The sequence below is a fragment of the Alligator sinensis genome, unplaced genomic scaffold, assembly GCF_000455745.1.
Source record: "Alligator sinensis unplaced genomic scaffold, ASM45574v1 scaffold755_2, whole genome shotgun sequence".
Lineage (NCBI taxonomy): Eukaryota > Metazoa > Chordata > Crocodylia > Alligatoridae > Alligator > Alligator sinensis.
In genome coordinates this window covers 2110173-2132806 of record NW_005841883.1, presented here as the reverse complement: position 1 = coordinate 2132806, position 22634 = coordinate 2110173, and the positions used below count along the sequence as shown (strand labels likewise).

General features: G+C 38.9%; 1 protein-coding gene across 1 annotated transcript in view; it reads right to left on the bottom strand.

The window, feature by feature from the left end:
- The window catches only part of ALS2 (ALS2, alsin Rho guanine nucleotide exchange factor), a 49660-nt gene that overhangs the window by 25649 nt on the left and 1377 nt on the right, over positions 1-22634 (bottom strand). The window contains exons 2-11 of the mRNA XM_006017660.3: positions 16570-16656; positions 14177-14331; positions 11358-12268; positions 9542-9902; positions 8282-8450; positions 7874-7970; positions 7382-7459; positions 6030-6203; positions 5010-5181; positions 4491-4671 (exon numbers count right to left, since the gene is read on the bottom strand). Coding sequence (XP_006017722.1) covers positions 4491-4671; positions 5010-5181; positions 6030-6203; positions 7382-7459; positions 7874-7970; positions 8282-8450; positions 9542-9902; positions 11358-12268; positions 14177-14331; positions 16570-16589 — 2318 coding nt within the window. The 5' untranslated portion in view covers positions 16590-16656. The remainder of the gene's footprint in view (positions 1-4490; positions 4672-5009; positions 5182-6029; positions 6204-7381; positions 7460-7873; positions 7971-8281; positions 8451-9541; positions 9903-11357; positions 12269-14176; positions 14332-16569; positions 16657-22634) is intronic.

Below are 22634 nucleotides of genomic sequence, written 5' to 3'. Positions count from 1 at the left end.
GGGGGGGGGAAATGAGGGAAAAGCTCATTTCAAATTGAAAGCCACCTCCTATACTCACAAGAAGCATCAATGCATCTCTCAGAAGTTTGCCAAACAGAAATAAGATTTTTAGGACTTATTAACAAATATTACAGTTGTTGAAGGGTAATGTTTCCCAATAGATTAACATACATTATTACTTGCACATTTAAATTCTTAATATTAATACAAAACTGACATCAAGATTCCATAACAAAGTGTGACCATCATGTATACCATAGCTATTTAAAAGCAACTCATCTGCACCAATTTGGAAATTTGGTATTTGAACTTTCTAATGTTTATACACTCATTAAATGGTCATCTGGTACTAAAAATGCTTTGTTTTCATTTCTCATGAATTACTTATGGAAGAGACATAGGAATCCTTCTTCCTTGTCATTTCAATTGCTACCTTGACTGAAGTTATATGAATAAGCCTTCCTCCACCTACTACTTGCCAAGAGAACTGATTTTCCAAAACCTGAAGCAGAGAAATTCTCTTTTCCATTTTATTTAAAGGCAATGAACTTACAGAAAAACTATTATGATTTAAGAGGAACATGTGAAAGAAGTGCCAAGCTAAGAATATTTTCTGCAGTGTGGGTCTGAGTTTTCCCATCCTGGGCAAAATGAAACACTTTGGCAGCATAGCTGTATACACACCAAGGAATACTTCACCATTATCCTATGTTGGTAAAGTACTCAGTGCAACATAGCCAGTACTCTCTTCCCCACCTGCTGCAGGAGAGGCAAGGCAGGCCACAGAAGCATTGCTTGTAATCAGACATTTTGCCAAAAATGCACCTTTGCTCTGTGGTTATACAAAAGCTTTCAAACTACCTGATTTACTAATAATCAGAGAGACCAATGGGAAATCAGTTTTTACTCCAGGGCTTGGACTAGTTAAGAAAGGGAGAGACCATCTCGATCTGATGATGCTTTGAGCACTTTAAAAAGCTCACACACACTAGTGGATGCACACATACTGGTGGCCTGAGTGGAAGGGAAAGGGGAATGGGGAGATGTATAAATATGTACTCTCTCCAGAAGAAGTGTGTAATGGCACACAAGGACAGTCAAGGCTCTTTGAGTAAGTGTGATCTCTCTTTTATTATACCAAGTAGTTGGAAAAAAGTTATTGGCAAGCTTTCAGGTGCAGTCACCCTCTTCTTCAGAGCACAGGAAGTATCTGCTGCTCTGAGACTCCACAAAATGAGAGAAGTTAAAGAGGTGTAGCAGGATGTCAGTGAGAATGTAAATAGGTAGAAATTTAGAAAGCCAAAAAAGGTACAGCAGAGAGGGGAGGGGGAAGAAAGCAGGGGTGGGGGGGAAGGCTAAAAAGGGAGACATTACAGCAATAGAATACAAAAGGTAGAAAAAAGGCTGTCAGTGAAAAAGGAAATAGCTGGAGATCAGGAAAACAGGAATGAGAGAAGCTCAAAGTGTGAGAGGATGTAGTGAAAATATTAATAGGTAAAAAGGAAAAAAAAAAGCAAAAAAAAGGTACAGTAGGGGAGGGAGGGGGAAAAAAGCAGGGGGGGGGGAAAAAAAAGGTCAAAGGGAAGCACTACAGTGGTAATGATACAAGGTAAGAAAGAGGCTCTCAGTGAAGAAGGAAATCAGGGACACAAAGGGCAAAACAGTGGAGGGGAAGAAAAGATGGGAAAAAGGAGAATGTAAGAAAAAGTCAGGTCAGGCAAGTACCTGGTGAATCAGATATCAGGCAGGTTGTAATGTGTCATAAAACCAATGTCTATATCAAGTTCATCCTTTTTTGTATCCTGCCACACTTTTAGCTTCTCTCATTTCTTGTAGTCTCAGAACAGCGGAAACTCTATGCCTGAAGAAGAGTGACTGCGCCCGAAAGCTTGCCAAGAACTTTTTTCCAACTACTCAGTCAGTCTAATAAAAGATATCGCATCTACTCAAAGAATCTTACCTGCCTATGTCCTTAAACCAACACAGCTACAACCAAAAACCCACCCAATGGCACACAAGGGATGTTAGTCATGTTCTTTACTGCAATACTAAAAAAAGATACTTGGACACCATGTTGAGAAAGTACACAGAGATGTAAAGTAATAAAGGGGTGAAAAGAGCAAGCTGTTAGAGCAGCAACAGGCAGATGGTGAACCAGGACAAGACACAGCCTGGATAACATAAGAACAAGACTAACCCAATCAAAAACACGTTCCTTCCCTAACCAATAGCAAGAATCAGAGCCAAATCAAAGAAAAATAAAACATGGAACAGTAGGACATAGCAAGAAAGGAAGATTGTATCCATCTGCAATTCTGAACAATTATTGTTATGTACCTATATGTTGGGGAGCAGGGCATTGGGTAGATAAGCATTTTTTGCTAAGTAAAAGATATTTGTAGGGAGACTGTCAGTTCAGTTCATTAGAGGCCAAGCAAGTCTTTACTTACCAGGATGAAGATGTCATTTATGTCTCTGCAACCTTCTCAAGAAAAACAGAATACTAAGCTAGTTTTCCAATTATTGTTTTTTGTTTAAAATGCATTAATTGTTTGTATGAATACAGAGCTTATGAAAATGACAACTGACAGCCCTACAGACAAAACGGGGAGGGGCGGGGGAGGAGAAGAGTGTCTGTGAACAAACCAAACCCAAACCAAATTTTACATGGCGATTCCAAAGAGAGGCTAAGGTCAATTGGTAAGGCAGACTGCAACAATAGTATGGTCTCCCATACTGCAATTTAGAGTAAATACGCTTGTAACAAGTCTATGAACTATTTCGGGTTTGAATTCACATTCCCCTAAACAATATAAGAATCACTAAGCAATTTTAAAAAGTTCAGACTGGAACCATACTAACTTCATGTTATTTTACAGTGCACAAGTTAAGAATAGCAGAGAATCAGGCTAATACCACCATAATTCTATGGTGTTAGTAGAGGATGCATTTTCTAGACACTTACCTGCAAGCTATAATCTCATGATGTTTTTCCCTTATGTTATGCAAATGCTGAATTGCAGCACACTAAAGTATAAGTGTAATACTCAAGAGAGGACTACTGATATTCAAATGGATGCAAACTTCTTCCCAGTATAAAAATATAAGTCAAACCATTTGATTGCTGAGTTTAGGATCCTGGGGTCAAAACTAGCTTAAAGTAATGCAAAGCAACTTCCACTAGATTGACTATGGATGAGGCAATACAAATATGGGCACTGGTAAACATTCACTACAGATCTCACGTGAGAATAACCAGTATGAATTGGTGCTCCATACAGTTAACCTGACTGTGTCTTTTACTAAAACTAAAATTGATTAGGCATGGTTATCTGGAGTTAAGTATTTTTGTTATTAAACAACAAATGTACTTAGTACAAAAATCAGCCAAATGTCAACAATGTATAGCTCCTTTGACCTGTACAAAAATTCATATTCTTTAGTAGGTCTCTCTCCAGGGGTGGACCCCTGCACAAATCGGTAAGTAGACTGGAAGTTTCATTAAGACCAGGATGTTCCTTCTAACAAGAAAAACTACCCTGGCTGGGGCATGTTTCCTCTGGAAGAAACTGAAAGCCTACCTGTACACACAATTTCTACCAGAAGAGCAGAGATTCTCCCAGTAGAAACTAACACTTCTATGTTGCCTGCAACCGTCTTTAGTCATATATGGATACTATAATAACTGATAAAAAGAAAGGTAGGATAAGTACATTTAATGCTGGAAATCAGAAAGGCTCTAGCTGTCAGATATTAAATAACTACTTGAACACATTTTATACAATGGTGCTCAACCTCCAACCCATGGAAAGGCATCATCCAGCTTGTGAGGCTGACTAGGGATTGGGAAATTTGGTGGCGGGGGAGCAACGGTGGCAATACAATTTCCACAGCTCTGAAAGCTGTGCAGGGCTGGTACACTGACCCTACATTGGATCTGGCCCACAGACCAATTCTGCAACACATGCAGCCTCTGGGGCCAGAAAGTTGAGCACCACTGTTGTAATAAAATTATGCTCATACCTAGTATCTTATACAGTTGTACGAAATGCCTGAAACCAAATCAACTCCAAAAAGGAGCTTTCAGATTAGACTGTAAGAGTCACTGCAGTATAATGATCTGTATTACACTGTGGTCAAAGATTAATTGTTCTTTAACGGATTTTTTTCAGTGTTTTTTCTTTCTACAGCTATGTGCAGCAGGCAATCAGGGATTAGTATGGAGTCAACCACTAGAAATAATGCAACACGTCAGAAGTTCCCAATTCACTCTATAAACTAACAGCCTGAACCATCATTTAGAGGAGGGGTAGAACATTTTAATAAAATATGATATTTTGAGTTGTAGTGCAAGATAGTAATTTGCCTAACATTAGCATGATACTTGGCAACTGAGATTTCCTTATGCCAGTCTCCCCATGAACTATTCTCTTTCAACGAACAGCACTACTGTTTAGCAGAATAACCATGAAAAAGAATTGGATACTTGCTCTGTGTAACTATCCAAGAAGAGACTCGAATGCTTTAGGATAGCCAAGTTCCTTGCTTCCTTTATCCCATGAAGAAAGCTACTCAGAGAAGCTCCATGTTGACCGATTAGGTAACACAGCTTACTGAACCGGCTTGCCATATCCTGCAACAACTGGATAGTTGTTGCATTGCCCAAGTTATCTGTAACAGACCAGACAAAAGATCACACTTACAAAAGATCAGTTATTAATAAGTATTAGTCCATCTGACTACCCAAATGAGTTAATCAGCTATTTCAATGAATATCGCTGCCCAGTAAACAAATAATCAGACTAACTAAGGTTTACCATTCATGTAATTACTTCAGCTCAAATCATAATATTTACACTGGAAGCAGAAAAAAAGGACATTGAAATGCAGTTATATTCACTAACAACAAAAATTAGTGAGGCATTGCATCTTTAAAAGACTTGTAGAAACTTAATTGCAGCAATTTGGGGTAGTAAGGACATAGCAACTGTTATAAGGAATATATTTACCCAAACCTAGAAGGGGTCTGAGGACTTGAGATTTGATTTCACTCAGTTTGAAATAGAACCTTCTCTCTGTAGAAGCCAATTCATGAAGGCTGGCGATGTATCCCATAATATTTTTGTCCACCAACACCAAACAGTTGCTCCCCCCTGCGGTCACATTGCTTATGTACCCTAGCTGAGGGGAAAAGAAAAAGCAGCTTTAATATTCACAGCACAAAGTATTAGCATGCTCTGGTGATTAGCATAGTATAAACTAAGCTACTCTGACAGAGCAGATTCTTTATTGATACCAAGTGACTTGATGGCCAAGAATACACCTAACAGAGAAATGGCCTGTTATTTAACACTGTCAGCTGTGTTCTTCTTCCTCCCCACTCATCCATCCTAGCAGTCAACCCATTTTTAAAACTGGCTGACAGAAGAATGATGGGGAGGAAGAAATGAGAAATATGTACAAAACACTGACTGTCAACCACCCTTTGGTATCCTAGTAACAACAGTGGCTAAAAGACCCTCTCAAATGAGGTTGCAACCCTAATTCACACAGAAGAATAATCATGGATTTAACCAGCAACAGAACATTTCTTTCTTTTCTCTTGTGTATAGGTTGGCTGGTTTGTGTGGTACGTATCAGGCTAAGATTAAAATTCAATATTTAGGAAGCACTTAAATAATAAGTGCTCTGAAAGAATGAATTAAGGGAGCAAATCAGCCTGCAAGACAAAGTTTATTAATAGAGTAGTGCAATAGTCTCATCTTTAATGAAATATCTACACCAACTTGTTATGAAGACTGAAAAATGACTCCTACACTACCATCTCACACTTGTCAGAAGCAAGATTAGTTACTGACAACCCACCTTGGAGCTACCTCATTGCTAGGTCAGATTCCAAAACAACACATTACAAGACAGTATTTTAGAAGTCTACTTTTAATTCCGTTTTCAGTAAGGAGAAGGTCTCCTTAAGGACACCAAAGAGTCTCTAGGAAGTTCCAGCAGCCAATCAAAGAACCAGTGCTCACCTTACTGCAACCTAGCAACAGAGTAGGACTCTTAGTGCAGCTGTTTTCAGGCAAATTATTGTCCGTGATCTCCTCTCGACCACTGTAATATAATCCAGGCTGGTCCTCCCCATCCACCAAGAAAAGGGAATAATCTGCTCCTGCTGCTACACTCCATACTCCAGCATCACATACCTGGAGTTTGAAAGAAGAAAGTGTCATAAAACAAACAAAAGGAGAAAAATTATCTTTCTTGACCCTCCCCCACAGTCTGCTCATACCAGAAGAGAGGTCTGACTACCAGTAAACATACTGCACAGACTGATATTCTGTCAACAGATGTCTCTCTCCTCAGCAAGTAAAACTATTTCTGTTTCAATCTTTCTCTTCAAGGGCTGATCTTCTGCTTTGTTCCAAACTGCTATTTTTATTTTTTAAATAATCCAGACATGCATGAAGAAAGTTGTACTATTGACCCCCACCCATTTATCTTGGAATTCCACAAGTTAGGAGATAATAGCGGTTTAGTAAAGTCTTAATTAGCATGAGCACTGTGGAGCTTCCCTGGCGAACATAAGGAGTAAACTGACTGAACTGAAACTTACCGAGGAACATATATTGTGATGAATAGGTTATTTATACCAAACCAAAACAGAGTCAATTCCTAAAAGGCTTGATTAAGGTTTCAAAAAACGCACACGAGTGACGAACATGATAACTACTGTTTACAAAAGCAAAAAAAAACCAGCTTTGATTAGGGTTATTTTTTTGAGAAATACAGGGACCATGAACTGTAAAGCTGGGGGAAGGAGAAGTGGAAGCCTGGCAGCTGAACTTGGGCAGGGAAAGTTTGAGATAGCTGACTCAGATTTGTTTCTAAATCCAGTTTTTACAAGAAACTTAAAATGAGTTTCCAAGCAAGTTGGAAACAACTGTTTGTAAACCAAAAAAACCCCCAAAAAACCCCCCAAAAACAAAACACACACAAAAACAAAAACCATAAACCCCAAAACAGATCCCCCTGTGCATCAAGAAGCTCAGTGACAAGCAGAAGGGAATCCTTCTTGGATAGACACAATACACAGAGGGGAAGTTAATTACATTGTTTATTAATTGTTTTTCTATATTCTTCATTTTTAATAATTTAACACTTCCCTCCAGTAACCGATTACTTATTTAAAGTAAACTGTCAGCTTAAAAATTGTGAGGAGAGTTTGCTATGTTGGAGATGCCCACTACCACATTTTTTTGGTTATTTTACTAAAATTGAAGGACAGAGGTCAATCTAAAAAAAGGGTGGGGTGAGGGGGGTCATTACTATAGAGGATCCTCTGGGAGTAAACAAATGGACACCAGAAATAGGAAAGGAGTACCTTTGCAAGACGAGGGACTGTGGTTGGAGAACTCAAATGACCCAGCTGGCAGGAAATGTTGCTACCCCACGAATACACCTGTGCAAAACCATGGGAAGAGAAAAAAGAATGAATAGCTAGTGCACACAGAATTCGGATTACTAAATCCATATTACTAGACAATATATATATATATGTTGTGGATGCACGCGTACCTATATGTATGGTATTACTATAGGAAAAAATAGTTAGAGGTCTATTTGGGGAGCAACTGAAGACAGGTTTTGAGAAGCAGGTTAATAAATATTTCCACAACTGTACTCTTTCCCTGTATTTACATTCTCTCTAGGATACAGAAAAAACAGTGAGGGCAAATATTCACAGAAAAATGAACAAAGAGTTGAGCATGTTTTTCTTTTTAAAGTATCATGCATGCTATTAGACACTTTCTCCTTCCAACCCAGAAAACAGCAAATAAGTCAGCTACATTTCAAATGACCATTACCCTTGTACCTGGGATTTGGCAGTAAGTGCCAAAGAATGATGGCCACCAGCAGACAGCTGAATCACTTCTTTACCATCTAGACTTTTTACACATAGTGGCTGAAGCCTGTTAATCCAAGAAAACAGAAGGGAAAAAAAAAAAAAAAAAAAAAAAAAAAAAAAATCAGGGTACTCTCAACAAGAAGCCATAACCAGCATATTACATTTGCTTTGTTTTAAAGTTACACCACAATATCAGTGGTCACAAAGATCTTCAGCAGCAAACACGAATAATTATCAGTAAAAAAAAAAATTATTGAAGGTGTTTATATAAAACTGAAACTTGATAACCGAGCTTGGGCAAAATTCTAATTTCAAAGTCAATGGGAGATTTGCTGTAGATATATGGGATACAGAAACTTGCCACCAAGATCTTACCTTGGCAAAATATCACCATGTCCTAACTGTCCTTCCTTTCCTTTCCCCCAGCTCCACACCTCAGTTCTTAAAGATGGAAGAAGTGCATCAGCCTCACCACTATAGGTTGGGGTAAGAGCCACTGTTCTCATTTTTGCTCGTCCCACCTTCCTTAGGAGCCTTGGAGAAACTAGAAACAACCCAGGGGAAAACCAGAATCAAATATATATATATATATTTTTTTTTAAAGAAAGAAAAGAAACCTTCCATTACCATCCCCACCTCCCATACACAGAAACTTGAGTAAAAAAAAGTCAGTTAAATTCTAATTCTAGATCAAATACATCATTTATATTAAAACAGTAAGTGTTATGCAATATGGACAACATTTGAATTGATTGGTAAAGCTGTCTTAATTAAGATTTAGTGATGCTGGAGAAGAAAAAAGGTTTGATGCTGATATAAAGCAGCAGTATGTGTGCTGACAGATTGAAATTTGTTCTACCCATTGTTTCCTCTTTGACAGCAGCAAATGCAAGCTATGAATTTACATTAATGTGAATAATGATCTTGCTGCTAATAAAGTTAAAGTACCCTGTAGCCATTATACCCATTCAAAGAAATTTCCAATCGGCTCAGACATCATCATGTCACCAAAATCAACTTTACTGCGCCTTCCTATGGCAATCCCTGGCAGTCGAGGATGATCGTTTCCCATAATTGTATTATCTGTGTGTCCTATGGGTACCATGGGTATGTAAACAATACATATTCAGAGCAAATCAACAACATTAAAAACAAGAAGGAGATCTGCCAACTCAGAAGTAAAGTAATGGTATATGGAATTTTTTCCATGGCTCAAAACAAACCCAAGGCAGTAGCAACCAAAGGTCAGACCAACCAACCAACATCTTTTGTGCAGCCTATATATAATGATTTGATTTCATAATAGCCAACCAAGAATATCACCACTAATGCAGTACCATGGTGGCTTTGGGAACTGTCCTTGTTTTTAAAAAAGGCATAAAGAGAAACGAAAACTTTCCTAATTACATTTACCTTTCGACTTCCTTTAAGAAACGCACACTTGCCAATACAGCCCACATCCTTCACCTTCAACAAGATCTGAAGGACTGACTAGTCCTTCTATTTACTCTCTGGAGGGGGCCTGAATTTATGTTCATTTATGCATTTACTTCAGACAAGGCCTTACCACCTTAATAGCTAGCCTACTACATTAACTCTCCCTAGCATCTCTGCTTTTCTCCAAGTCACTCTTACCTTGGGATAATAATCCAGGCAAGGACAGTCTTCGACTGACTCCTTCAGATTCTTCCTCTCGAATATCCACGAGGCTAGAACTTTTCTTTCCTTGCATCGATTCCAGTCTGACCTGCTCTTCCCGACTGTCCTTCAGCCCCTCCAGGCCTGAAGATGCACTGCCAGACTGAGATCCTAATTCACCTGGAGTTGTACCATAGAAGTTTATTACTTTCTTGAGAGACAAAGCCCCAGCTTCATATGTAGCAGCTACTCTCACACCAACTGCTGATGCACAGGAGGCTACCAAGCTGTTCAGTGCAGATGTACTAGCACCTGGAGGGCTGGGGAGACAAGCACCAAATTCTTCTTCTTGAGAAGGCTAAAGTTATAAAGAGAGAAAAAAAAAACAAAACAAAACAGAGAAATCATCATAACGGATAACATATACAAAGGATGATCTCATATAAAGCTCAATATTCTGAAAAATTCTACTGTGCTGAAACACCTGTTCAAAAAGGTACTCACTAGTTTGCTTTTTAACTCTACACACGATGACCTCAATCCTCTGGAAATTAAATAGCAGTTCTGCATGGTCTCTATTCTGTTTATAGCACCCCCCCGCCCCCGTCTTCCTCCCAACAGATCTTTACTAGGATTGGGACATCAGTACAGGTTCCCTGCTGCCCGCTTAAACAAGCGGCTATTTCAATTGTTCAAACTAGTCAAGTGCTTCCACTGCGCATGTGCCATTGAGGCAGTAAGTAGATAGCCCCAAGGTGCCTTACTGCACATAAGTGTAGTGGACTGGACCAGCCTGCATAATCATGACATGATTGATCATGTAGTTTTGAAACTGGTAGGGCAGTGCCCAAGTACCCCGCATTGATGCCAGAGCTCTTCCTAGCAGAAAGCAATTTCCCTACTAGGGAGTGGGACACACTTGGGTAGGTATGGAGAGATTTGTATACTGCTGAGTAGCTAACACTTTGGAATGGTTTTCTGCTTGGTCTACACTGTAATATCACATGTACAGAAACAACTACAGATTTCATAATTCAATGTTTAACAAAGTTGGAATCCATTGTTCTGTTGACTTACCTTTTTCTGTCCCCTCAACCCACCAAATAGCAACATTACAAAGCTAGTCTGGAAGAAAGTGTTTTCCTTAAAAAACGTATTTAAAGTCTCTCAGACTCCATTACAGCAGAACAGTAACAGCCATAACATAGAAAATAAATGTACCACTTTTTGTATCATTGCCAGGATCTCCTAAACATAAAAGGGGCAAGTAAATATGGAAAAAGTATGGATCCCACACTTTCAATTTCATGCCACTCATGGCTGACTGAAAGGGCACTCAGAATAAAATATGATCATGAAAGTCCCAATTAACTAGCCAAAACCTTCAGTTGAAGAAAAATCATTCTAACTGTACAGAAATCTTAAAAGCAGCAGATAGCACGTATGAAGTCTCAGCGTATAAATCCATATGACATTTTATTTTAAATGAGTTGGAAATAAGTTTACTGGGTCGTTGCCTCTGCATAATCCACAACATAAGACTAGAGTATTGTCTGCAAAGGTTGCCCATTTAAAAATGTCAGAAAAGGATGAGCAGGGTGACCATTCTACTCAGCCCACAATCCTTTTCATATATAAACTTGATATCCAAGACAGATAAAAAAAATCCTGTGACAATTACAGAATTGTTGCTATAGTTTCAAATTTATATTACACACTAAGAGAGAGTCCTTCAGCCATCATGAACACATTACAGGATATCAAACAGAGTACACATACGGAAAAAAGAGTGTAGCCCAACAATGGTTGGTACCTGTTCAGGTTCTGTGCTGATGCTTTTCTCCATGCTCTCATTGAATGAGTGATCTGACACGTTCTTCAAGGCCTCTTTCACTCCTTTTCTGTCAGGAAACAAGATGTTTCCAGGACTGGAAATACCACCGTCTTCCTGCCCATCGTTGTGAGAAAACACACTTGCCACATCTGATTCTGAAGCCATAAGTGACTGGTCTTCAAGAGACTTTTGACAGCCCTCACTACCAGTTGCACTTTTCCCTTCAAGGGTTTCCAATGAGGAACAGGAGACATGGTTTTCTGGTTGGGAGTCAGTCAAAGCCACACCCAATGGACAGCAGTGACTATCTGAGATGATTACATGGTCTTCTTTGTCTGTCATGGTAATGAGGAGTTGGCTGCAATGGTTGCACCTCTCTGGGATTGGTTTCATATCTTGCACAGGGAGACATTGCACAAGTGCCAGGCTGTGGTGGGCTCCACAGGCAACCTGAAGTACAACACGTCCTGCCAAATGTTCCACTTTTTGTGGCTTGGTCACTGGAAAACTAGTAGTTATGAGGCCAAGCTGACAGCCACTCCCCCATGCCCATATCTCTCTGCTTATTGACAGTGCCAGAGTATGCTCCTCTCCACATGCCAACTGCAAAATCCTGATGGATAACAGAGGACTGGTTTCAGAGTCAGAAATACTGATGGGATGTGGTTCTGGAATGTAAGGCTGGTTAGCCACTGCACACTGCCCAGCCAAATTGTTCCCCCACATGTAAACTGCACCACTCTCAGTCACTGCTCCATTATGGAAGCTCCCAGCTGCTATAGTAACAATATGCTGTCCAGTCAAAGCATTTTCTAAGATAGGACTGTTAGCACATCTCTCTTCTACCCTAGTCCTCCAGGGAAGCTTTCCAAAACTGTAGACTTCACCACCTGGAAAAATGTATTGTTACAATGAGATTAACCAGTAAAAAATCACAAACCTTGAACTTCAGTATTGTAGCAAGAGTGTACACTAAAGCATTGCTTTAATATTTATTCCTTTAAAACTGAAAGGCTACCTGATCACCTGTTTCACTTTGTAACACAGTCCTGGTAGCCTTGAAATGAATAAGCAAGCAACACCACAAATAAAAAAGGTGTCCCTTTCTAAGGTTTACTTGTGACAACACTCATTTTGCCAGTTAAAGTATCATTAGAGTTGCATTCAGAGAACAGTACACTTTGCTTCTACATGCATATCATTCAAAGATTTTTTTTTTCCAGCAACATAGTGCCACAGTAGGTCATGTAGATTACACATGGCTTTAGTCAACCGTTCCTGAAGTTAGAGTATTGTTTACTTATAATTTTGTAACATTCAAAAAACAGTACAAAGTTCTATTTGTTTTGAAAATGGGGGGGGAGGAGACCTGCAGCTTCCAAACTACCTCTGCCAAGTATAGCCTATTGATAACAAACAGAGGAAAGAAACAGCAAGACTCAAGAGTTTCTAAAAATTTCAGGATCAACTAATCATAAATAGAGTGTTATTGTAATCTATCTACTTGTCATTTTTCAGAAAATAAAAAACAAAAGACTGAGCGCATATGACATGGGGGGGAAGGAATCTTATCTTGATATTTTTCAAATCTACACATTCTGGAAGACTTAATGAAGCAGAAAAGTGCCTGGAAAAGGTATAAATTATGCTGCCATATTATAAATAAAGAGTCTCCAATCTACCTTTATTTTTGTTAAAAAGGAAAAAAAGGAGTTAGCAACATCTGAAGTTTTAACCCATTACATTCTAAAATGCATAGATTACCATATTCACCTGAATCCAAGATGACTTCAAATTTAGGACAAGTCCCCAGTAATTAACTTTTATATAAATTTTCCAGGTATAGAATCCAATTATTGGAGGCCTGTACAGGCAACCCCTCACTTAACGCTACAGTATTTCGCTATAAACACTCATTTGAAATTGATACTTTATTTCACTTAGCACTCAACGAGTTTCGTTATAATGCTCACAGTTGCCATCTTGGGTCGTCAAATACTTTTGGTTCCACTTAACACTCATTTCACTTAACACTCAGTTTTTCAGGAACCAACTAAGAGAGCTAAGCGGGGGTTGTTTGTATTAAGTTCACCCCCTCCCCCAACACTGCAAGTAAGGTTAGCAGCAGCCGGGGGGGGGGGGGGGGGGGGGGGAGGAGATGGAGGAAGACAACACACAACAGCCTGACCCTCAGCCGCCCTCCTCACCTATACCCCAAGCCTCCCTTGGTGTCTGTGCCCCCCACAAAAATCTCACCCTGTACCCACCCCCCCGGCACCTCGCCCTGTGGTGCCTGACCCCACGCCACCTACTCCTGAACCCTGCTGCCTGCCCCTACACTTCTGCTCCCCCATGGTGCCAGCACACCCTGCTGCCTACCCCCACTGCAGCATCCATGTGTCCACTGTTGCCTCCCCCTGCCACCCACTGCTTCTGACCCCCTTCCACAGCCTCTCCCCACCCCTAGAACTAGGACTAGTCCCCCTTCCTTCCCCACACCCCCAACAGCTCTGCTCTGCCCTCCTACCACCACCCACTGTTTATCAGTTACAGCTCCAGCTACATTCCAGAGTAGCTCCAGCCCCAAGAAACTTCATCTCGGGATTTGAGTAAATATGGTATAACAGCATTCTTACCAAGAGTACTAACTCTTAATCAGCTTGCATGGTAAATACATTATTTGCAACGTAATACATCAAACTAGGTCCTCAAACTTAGTTTTAGAATTCTATAATAATTTTAATCCAACATCAAATACTTAAATTATCAGCTTCAAGTCCAAACCATATATTAAATACCTTCTGTCAGAAGTAAGCCATGGTTTACTCCAAGGGCTGCTTGAAGTACTGTCTTCCCACCCCAGCCTGGAATTCTTTCAGGTGTTGCACAGCAAGAACCAGCCTTCCAAACATAAACTATGCCTCTCTCTTTGGCTCCGTCTGCCTCTGCTGAGCTACAAGGGAAAGTCGAGAAAAAAAAGCAGCAGCTGGTATTTTTTTTTTTTTTTAAATACAATCCAGACCTATTCTGTTGGCTTTTCAAGTATAAACATGAAATAGAAGAATGGGTCAGTGATCATAATGCTAGTTTGTGACTAAGGAAACCACAGCAGATTGATTTAAGTAGCTTTAAGACAAGTAATTTAAATCATGGTTAAACACAAAAAACCCCAACAACATTAACTTAAATAATTTTAAAATCATGCTTTGCTGTAGTACTTGCTAGTTAATTGCCCAGAGAAAGGCTGTTTTTCATTGTTCAGTGACCAGACATGCAAATTCACAACTAAATACAGACTTTAAAATTTGTCTTTTTTTGCTAATAAAGAAGATACATCTCTCACATTTAGGCAATTATATAGTTTAATATATATTCGTTCAAAAACATGAATGTTTCTTATTTGTTAGATTTAAAAAAAAAAAAAAAAAACCCCAACTCATGATCTGTGTCAAGCTACTTTGGCAAAGGGATTCAACTTCAATTAATGATGCAAAAATACATTATTTTAAATATTATTTTTTCATTGGTCAACTAAAGTGACACTACATTTTTCAAATGTACCAGAAAAAAGTATATTGGAACATGTTTTCTCTTGATACTATCCAATTTATTAAAACAAAAGAAAGTTATCTGTACTTAGTAAAGTGAAGTGATTGTTTCCAGTCACCACATCCTTCAAGTTTTTAGTACTGATAAGCTTCAGTTTCTCATATCTACCGTTTACCCATGAACAAAGAGTCATTGACCAAAACCAAAAAAGAAGAAAATATTCTCTTTGCATCCGCACATGAAGCTACAGTTATCAACAGATGGTTTATCACTTCAATAAATTCTGGCTGTAGGTGCTTTGCCAGCAACTTCTCCCTGTTCAGTGGCCTTATCTTTTATTAAGTTCAATGGCAAAACACAACACTTATTTTTATGTAGAATTATTTTAACAAATCATGGTAAATTCAGGTCATCTAGGTTTTCATAAATGTCAAGTTTATTTTTAAAATAGGTATTACTTTACAAAACAATTATTAAAAGGAATCCAATTTAAATACAATCCTTTTTTTTTTTTTTTTTTAAAAAAGGCTGTATTCATCTAGCCTGTAATCATGTGTTTACTTCTATTTAGAAACAGGCTTTTTATAGCACCTTGACTAAGTCATATGTTCCACCATCTGTAACATAGCCCTTGCCTCTTTTGTATAGTTGAGAGATTAAATACATTAGATTGTGAAGTGCCCCAGAACAACAGTAATGGCCACGTAGAAGAGAGTATAAAACTAATGTATGCCAATGGACCCTAAAAACAAGTCTGGAAAGAGCTAACCGGGAAGGGGAAGGGAACTCACTTGTGTGTGCTACTCCCATTAACATTGCACGGTAAATGCAACTTAAAAAAAAAAAAAAAAAAGTAGTCTCAGCAATTGATTTCTTGCTATGGAAGAAGTCAACCTCTGAATGACCTCATAACATCCAAGAATCAAGTGAGACTTAAGTTGTTGAGACAGAATGGTGTCAGTTATTTTAATTATTTTTCCCCCTTGAGTTGATATGTCAGAAAGCGAAGGAAGAGGAGGTGGTCAAGTACTCTAAAATTCAAATACATAATTTAGTCCACCTAATGTAGCCAGCATTATACAGCGTGCAGTCTAAAATAGAGGGAGACATAGAGAACACTTCATAAAATAAAAAGTTGCTAAAGACAACAAGAACAGCCGTTGTTAATGTGGCATCAGATTTTGGGTACTTCACTTAGTCTGTTACAAAATGGGACCAATGGCTACCCTATCCTGTTTCTAAACCCTTTGTCCCCGGTCCATTTCTGAATGAAGAACACAGCAAAAAATCCTGTTTTTCAGTTCACTGGTGGAAATATATGTCAATCATTTGTCCTCATGATTCTATTGGCTGTACCTAGAGGTAGGGCAGTGCACAGGAGGCGAGGGCAGCAGGGAGCCAGCCAGGGGAGGGAGGTGGTGGTCCCTCCCCTTGCTGCTGATTGGCAAAGAGGGCCAGTGGCCCCATTCCTCGCTGCTGATGGGTGGGGCCACTGTCTCAACCAATCACCACTGAATTGATCCAGAAGTTTCACTGGTAGGGACAGGCTGAAATAGGCCTAAAATACTGTCCGTAAGTCTTTCATGCAAATTAGTCAATTTTATAGAGTCCATATAATTTCAGATGGTTTGCACGTCTTTACCTTCCGTCTTGTGAGTCCATCAGTCAGTGGAAGTACTCCATCACCAAATCATTCCTCTTTACAGAAGGAATAGGGCAGTTCTGCAAACTGTAAAGATGAGGGCACAAGATGAACTGGCTAGTCAACCAAACATCACATGTGGGCACAAGAAATAAGTGCATAGACACATACCACAGACCCAATAAATGAACATCTATGCAGCATAAGGTTTAAAAGCATTAGATTACTTCACATTCAGCTTACAAAACAAAAGCTGAGTTGTCAAACTTATCCTATCCACTCATCCTGAAACCCGACTGTACACAGATTGAACAAAACCTATTTCAAAGAAAAGAATTAGCCTACAGACAGGCTGTTTGAGTTCTCAGGAAATGCTATCATTATGAGGATGCATCATCGCTTAGAAACTGTTGTGTTGCTTTAAGAGCAATGTTTCCCTAGTAAAAAAGTAGTCAATACCAACAGATCTGTAATTCCCAGAGTCTCAGTATTCAAAGATGTGTAATAGTAACATGTTGCTGCATTGATTCTCCTGTGGTTTAAACTTCTACACAAACTTTACAATGTAGCAAAGAGATCACCATGAGCTCAGAATTCAAAGCACTGCAAAGTATATGCAGCTATTACAGTGCAAATTTCTATTTGGCCTTGTACTATGGTATAGATATTTTAATGCAGAAATTAAAACAGGGATTCAATACACTTCACTGTGAAAGCCACTAACTAGAAGCAGCCTAGTCTATGAATGAAGGGTACACAGTCTGACATGATCACTTTCTAACCTTTTTTGCTCTTCCAGCTTTTAAAGTGTTTTCTCTTCCCTCCTCTATCCCTACCTTACTTCTGCCATGCTCCCTCCTCCCCCAACTCAAGAACATCTTCACATTCATACTTTAAAATTCTAATATTATAAAAGCCTGTCTGTCTGTAATACTTTATTCGCACTCTTGACTGGCTGATGGAAACAGCTAATCAGAGTGCTCCAGGCATGGGGGAGAGCCGCCATGATTCAGAAGCTGCACCAAGGACCGGACAGAGGGTGCACCCCGCTCCCTGCAAGAGGCGGAACAGCAGCAGCATGGGGGCACTGGGTGGCAGAACTCCATCCCATTCTTGATGGGCAATTGGCTACTAAATAAATAAAAGCATTTCAAAACCTTTACTCTAGCACGTTATAATTCAGTGGAAAGGAAACCAGGCCATCCTTTGTGAATGAAAGATGGATTTAAAAGGTTATGTGCTTTTTATTCTGCACTAAATCCAGAACAGCAGATTCAAGATTTGTATCACCGGTTGAAGGTAGAATACCTAGACTGCCATTTAGCCTCTCCTTTATGAATGTGTCACACAAGCAGAAGTCAACAATGCAATTAAGACGTTCCAATAACTGAAAACATAAGGCACAACAACAATTTTTATAGGGCCTTATAAACATAAATCCTCATTGATCCCCCTTGAAATAATTTAGGTTTTACTTTTTTTTTTTTTAAATAAGAAACAAAAGTTGCAGAAATATCTTCTAATTTGATACCAACATCCACAGATTGAAAACTAATTCTTTCTGGCCAATTGTCTTGCTAAACATAGGACTAAAAAAAAAAAAAAAAAAAAAATCCTTGCTCAAACCATATGCATTGCTAATCTATCCATTCAAATTAATTTGCTTTCATGTATACAAATTTATCTTCAAACAATTTTACAATATGAACCAGAGGATTCAGCAGAAGTATTAATTCAGTTTGACTGAATGCACTTTTAGTTTATTAAAGGAAGTGGGCTTCAGAGAAAAGATCCAGAACCAGAAGAAAGATCAAAACTAATTTCTTCCATCATAAAGTATAATTATGTCTAGATAATCCCTGCATGCGGAAGCGACAGCTATGATTTAAACACAGAATTAACATGAGAAATAAGCACTGAGTTGATGAGTATTAATTGACCCAAACAGAGTTTAAAACTAACTCCTGGATTTAATCCAACTGAGGAACACTATTAGAACAAAAATAAAATTTCAGTATTTTCATTGAGATTTTCCCCTTCTCTTCTTCCTACCCCAAGAAAAAAAACCCCCAAAAACCCACTGAGACAAGAGGTAAAATTTCAGCTATGTAAGGGAGGAGTAGCAATGGTTTTAATAATAGCTAAAAAGCTTAGTTATCCAAATAGAGTATGTTGAAGTGCTTTCTTTATTAAATTTAAAGTCAATTCGATAAATAGTCCAAATGATGACATTTGCTGGGTGAGCCTCTAACAGAATCCCAATTAGCTGGGTTGCTCATATGAATGTAATCCAAACTGGTTATTCTATTAAAGATAGACTAAGATAATCACATAAATTAAAGGGCTGGAAGTGACCTTGAAAGATCAGAAAGTTCAACACTCCTGCTCTGGGCAAGAATACTGCCAAGATCAAATGATCCCAGCAAGGTGTCTGTCCAGTCTCTTCTTCAAGACTTCCAAGGTTGGGGACTGCACCACCTCTTTGGGAAGTCTATTCCAGATTCTGGTCACCCTTACTGTAAAGAAGCTCTTCTTTGCATCCAACCTGAAACCATCCTCTAACAGTTTATGTCATTGCTCCTTGTTCTCCCCTGGGGCACCCCAGTGAACAGCTTTAGCCTCAGCTCCCAATATTCACTCCTTACATAACTTTTAGGTAGCCACCAAGTCCCCACTCAGTCTTCTCTTCCCCAGGCTGAACAGTTCCAGATCCCTTAGTCTTTCCTCATAATATAGATTTAAGAAAGATAAAAAGCCAAAAATAAGATACTCATATTACTTATATAGGATATGAATTTAAAATAATTAGTTATACACCCTTGATTTAATACTGAGGCACACTTCAAAGCCATCTTCAACAACAAGGAGATAACTGCCTCAGTTGCATTTAGTTACCTCCTTTTTAAAATGTCTTTCTTTTTTCAAATCTTTGAAAGTGTCATAGCAATGAAACTGTAAAATACTGAAAGCACAAAATGCCATATTTCAGGATGAGAAGTAGAGAGGAAATGTTAAAAGATCAAAAAACCCTCTGGATCCTCTAACCATACAAACTAGTTTTAGCCAGTGGAAAAATACAAACACCTACAAAGAACACATATTCTTTGTAGCTGACTAAATTCACTAACCTTGATTCATATATACTTTCATTTACTGGAACCCTATCACTAGTGAACCACCCAGGCTTCAAAGATAAAGGCATACTGATAGCCATAGGAGTCTGACAAAGGATGTGTGAACACCAATGATTAGGACTACTTTGGTCAGAAGAAAAAAGAAAAAAAAAAAAAAAAAAATGATGCATTTTGTAGCCTCAGCTTCCACAGTTAAGTTTTATTTTTGTTAAGATGTTGTGAGACTTTGAGACATAAGCCCTGAACACATTATGGATTTACTATTTTAAAATTCTCAAATCATAGAGGACAGAGCTAAAAGCCACCGGGCATCTGATTTGTTTTATATTTCTGACAAACTCTCTCAAGACTCATTTGAAGAGCAGCAAAACAAGGAAGCAAGGAACTACACAGAGTGAGACTAGTCAGAACTGAAGAGATATAGCTTGTTTTCTAAATTAATAAAGTCCTCATACTAAAATTAAAATGAGCGGATCCTTACTAGTAAGGAAGAAAAATAACGTTGCATGTCAACAGCTTGCCTTTACAAGCCACTTTCAATTCATTTCTGTGATGTAGATTAATGTTGTTCACATTTTACAGATGAATAAGAAAGAGACACAGAAGTTTAGTTACTCACTCAAGGCTACAGCAAGTAACTTTTGATTTTAATTCAGAAGGTCTGAAGGTTTCCAACTCTTTCCTGACCACTGTTAACTTGGAAGAAAAAAAAAAAAAAAAAAAAAAAAAAAAAATCACATCATATGTAATCTTTGCAGAAGACCACCCACATAACGCTACTCACACATCCCTATTCCAGCACCTTGACTCGAACATCATTGCTATTCCAAACTGAAGTGGCACGCCAACAAAAACTGCAACTAATGCCAACTAGTGCCAAATTACAAGATGGCCATGTGTCACAGACAGATGGTAGCCAGCATGTGACCAAACTCATACTTCCATTTATAAACAAACTAGGATTTTAATCTAAACCAGCGATTCTCAGCCAGGGTGCTGCAGCACTCTGGGGTGCCTTAAGATCCTTTCAAGGGTGCCATGCAATGTTAACACTGTTTGATGTGCAGAGACATCGGTCACAAGATAAACCCAGAAGCTTCAAATAGGAATCCACAGCATTAAAAGCATTCTGATCCGTTGTGGTCTTTCAGTTCTTTGCAACAAAAGAATTGCCCTTTTATTTTTCTGTAATCAAAAGACAAGTAAAAACTAAGAGCTTGCATTTTCCAAGGGGTGCCTAGCATCTAATGCAGTGAGCCTTTAGTCTAACAAGGTTGAAAACCACTAATCTAAATGCGTTAGAACAGCAGTGCTCAAACTTCTGGCCTTGTGGGCCCAATGAGGGGGTGCGGGGCTAATCTGCAGACCAGATCCCATTGGCAAGGTTGGTGCACAGTGTCAATTTGGGGATGCAATCCAGTGTGCCAGTCTGGCCCCATGCATAAGATCCAACCATGCACCAGCTCTGCAAGCCACAGCAATTAATTTGGCGAAAAATGTCGCCAAATTTCTAGACCTGTAGGCCTGATGACATGGATCCGAGGGCCAGAGTTTGAGCATCACTACTCTAAAAGAAAGAAAATGGGTGTTAGAGTACAATATTATGTTGGTTCTTATGATGTTATCGAGTAGGCAACAGAGAACGTAAAGTCCTAAATTTTTATGCTACATTAAAACTCAGCTAGAACAAAACAAATATCTAACCCAATCTAAGATATTAGCATCATGAATTGGTTGTTTCACTTTCATTTATTTGCCATATCCATTTAAAAACTGAACTACACATTTCTGTGACTCCTTAAGATAAAACAGTCATAAAGAACTGCTCTGAATTAGCCATTGTAGTAGTCATAAAGCCATTGTAGCACATGCTGTCAATTTATATTATAGGCTTACGTTACCTCAAACCAAATGAAAGAACAGCAACAACAGCCATGGCTCTGAAGGAAGCTACATCCACGCCTCCTTAGTCAGAAGGAAGTTGACCACAACGGTACAGTCTAAGACAATATTAAATAATTGCTTCATTACTGCTAACAATAGTTCAGCTCTATAACTGCAATGCAATGCAACTAGCCCTCATTTACATGGAACACCAGCAGCCAGCAATGTGATAACTCTGGGCTTCTTAGACCTGTTCTAAGCAAGGCTAAAAGATGGCATGTAAAAAATGCAGCAGTCAGTGGTCCCATCATGTTCAGGCTCCCAAAATTGCCAAGACCAGTGGCAGAAAAAACAATAATAGTTATGGTAGACATGGCTGAAACAGAGCCTTTGGAAATATAACACAACTGAAGATGCTATGAAGAGGGGAGGGAAAAACAAACAAACAACCATGTGAATGGTTTACTATTAGCAGTAAACCTGTAGCTGAAAAGCAAGTGTAAACCGAGACTAAATTCTCTCATCTCTACCTCTGACAATATGTCCATGAGATTCTGACAAACAAAAAAGAACTAGCCCTGTTGTATTCCTTATCTTTGGAAGTTAAAATATTTCAATTTGGGCGTACTAACTGCATCTGGAAACAGAAGTTATCTAGGCTTGTAGACATTAAAATAAAAACAAACAAACAAGAAATAAAAAAAAACCTGGTGCTTTACTTTAAACCCAGCACATGCTCAGAAGCATTGCATTAGCTGGACCCTGCTCGCCCAATGTCTATATAAATCGGGTGCTTTAGTGGGGCTTTTTTGGCACTTTATCTGAAGCTGTCAATCAGTTATTAGATTAAAGCACCAAAAAGCCCTACTAAAGCACCTGATCTATACAGACACCGCAGAGTTGGGTCAAAGTAACATGCCGCTTCTTCCGGTAATGCATGTTTTTGCAGGGGTGGGGTTGGATTGGGGTTTTGTTTGTTTGTTTTTAAGCGTCTGCAAGCAGCCTTAGTTTAAAAACACAAAAATAAAAAATAAAAACACCCCCCCC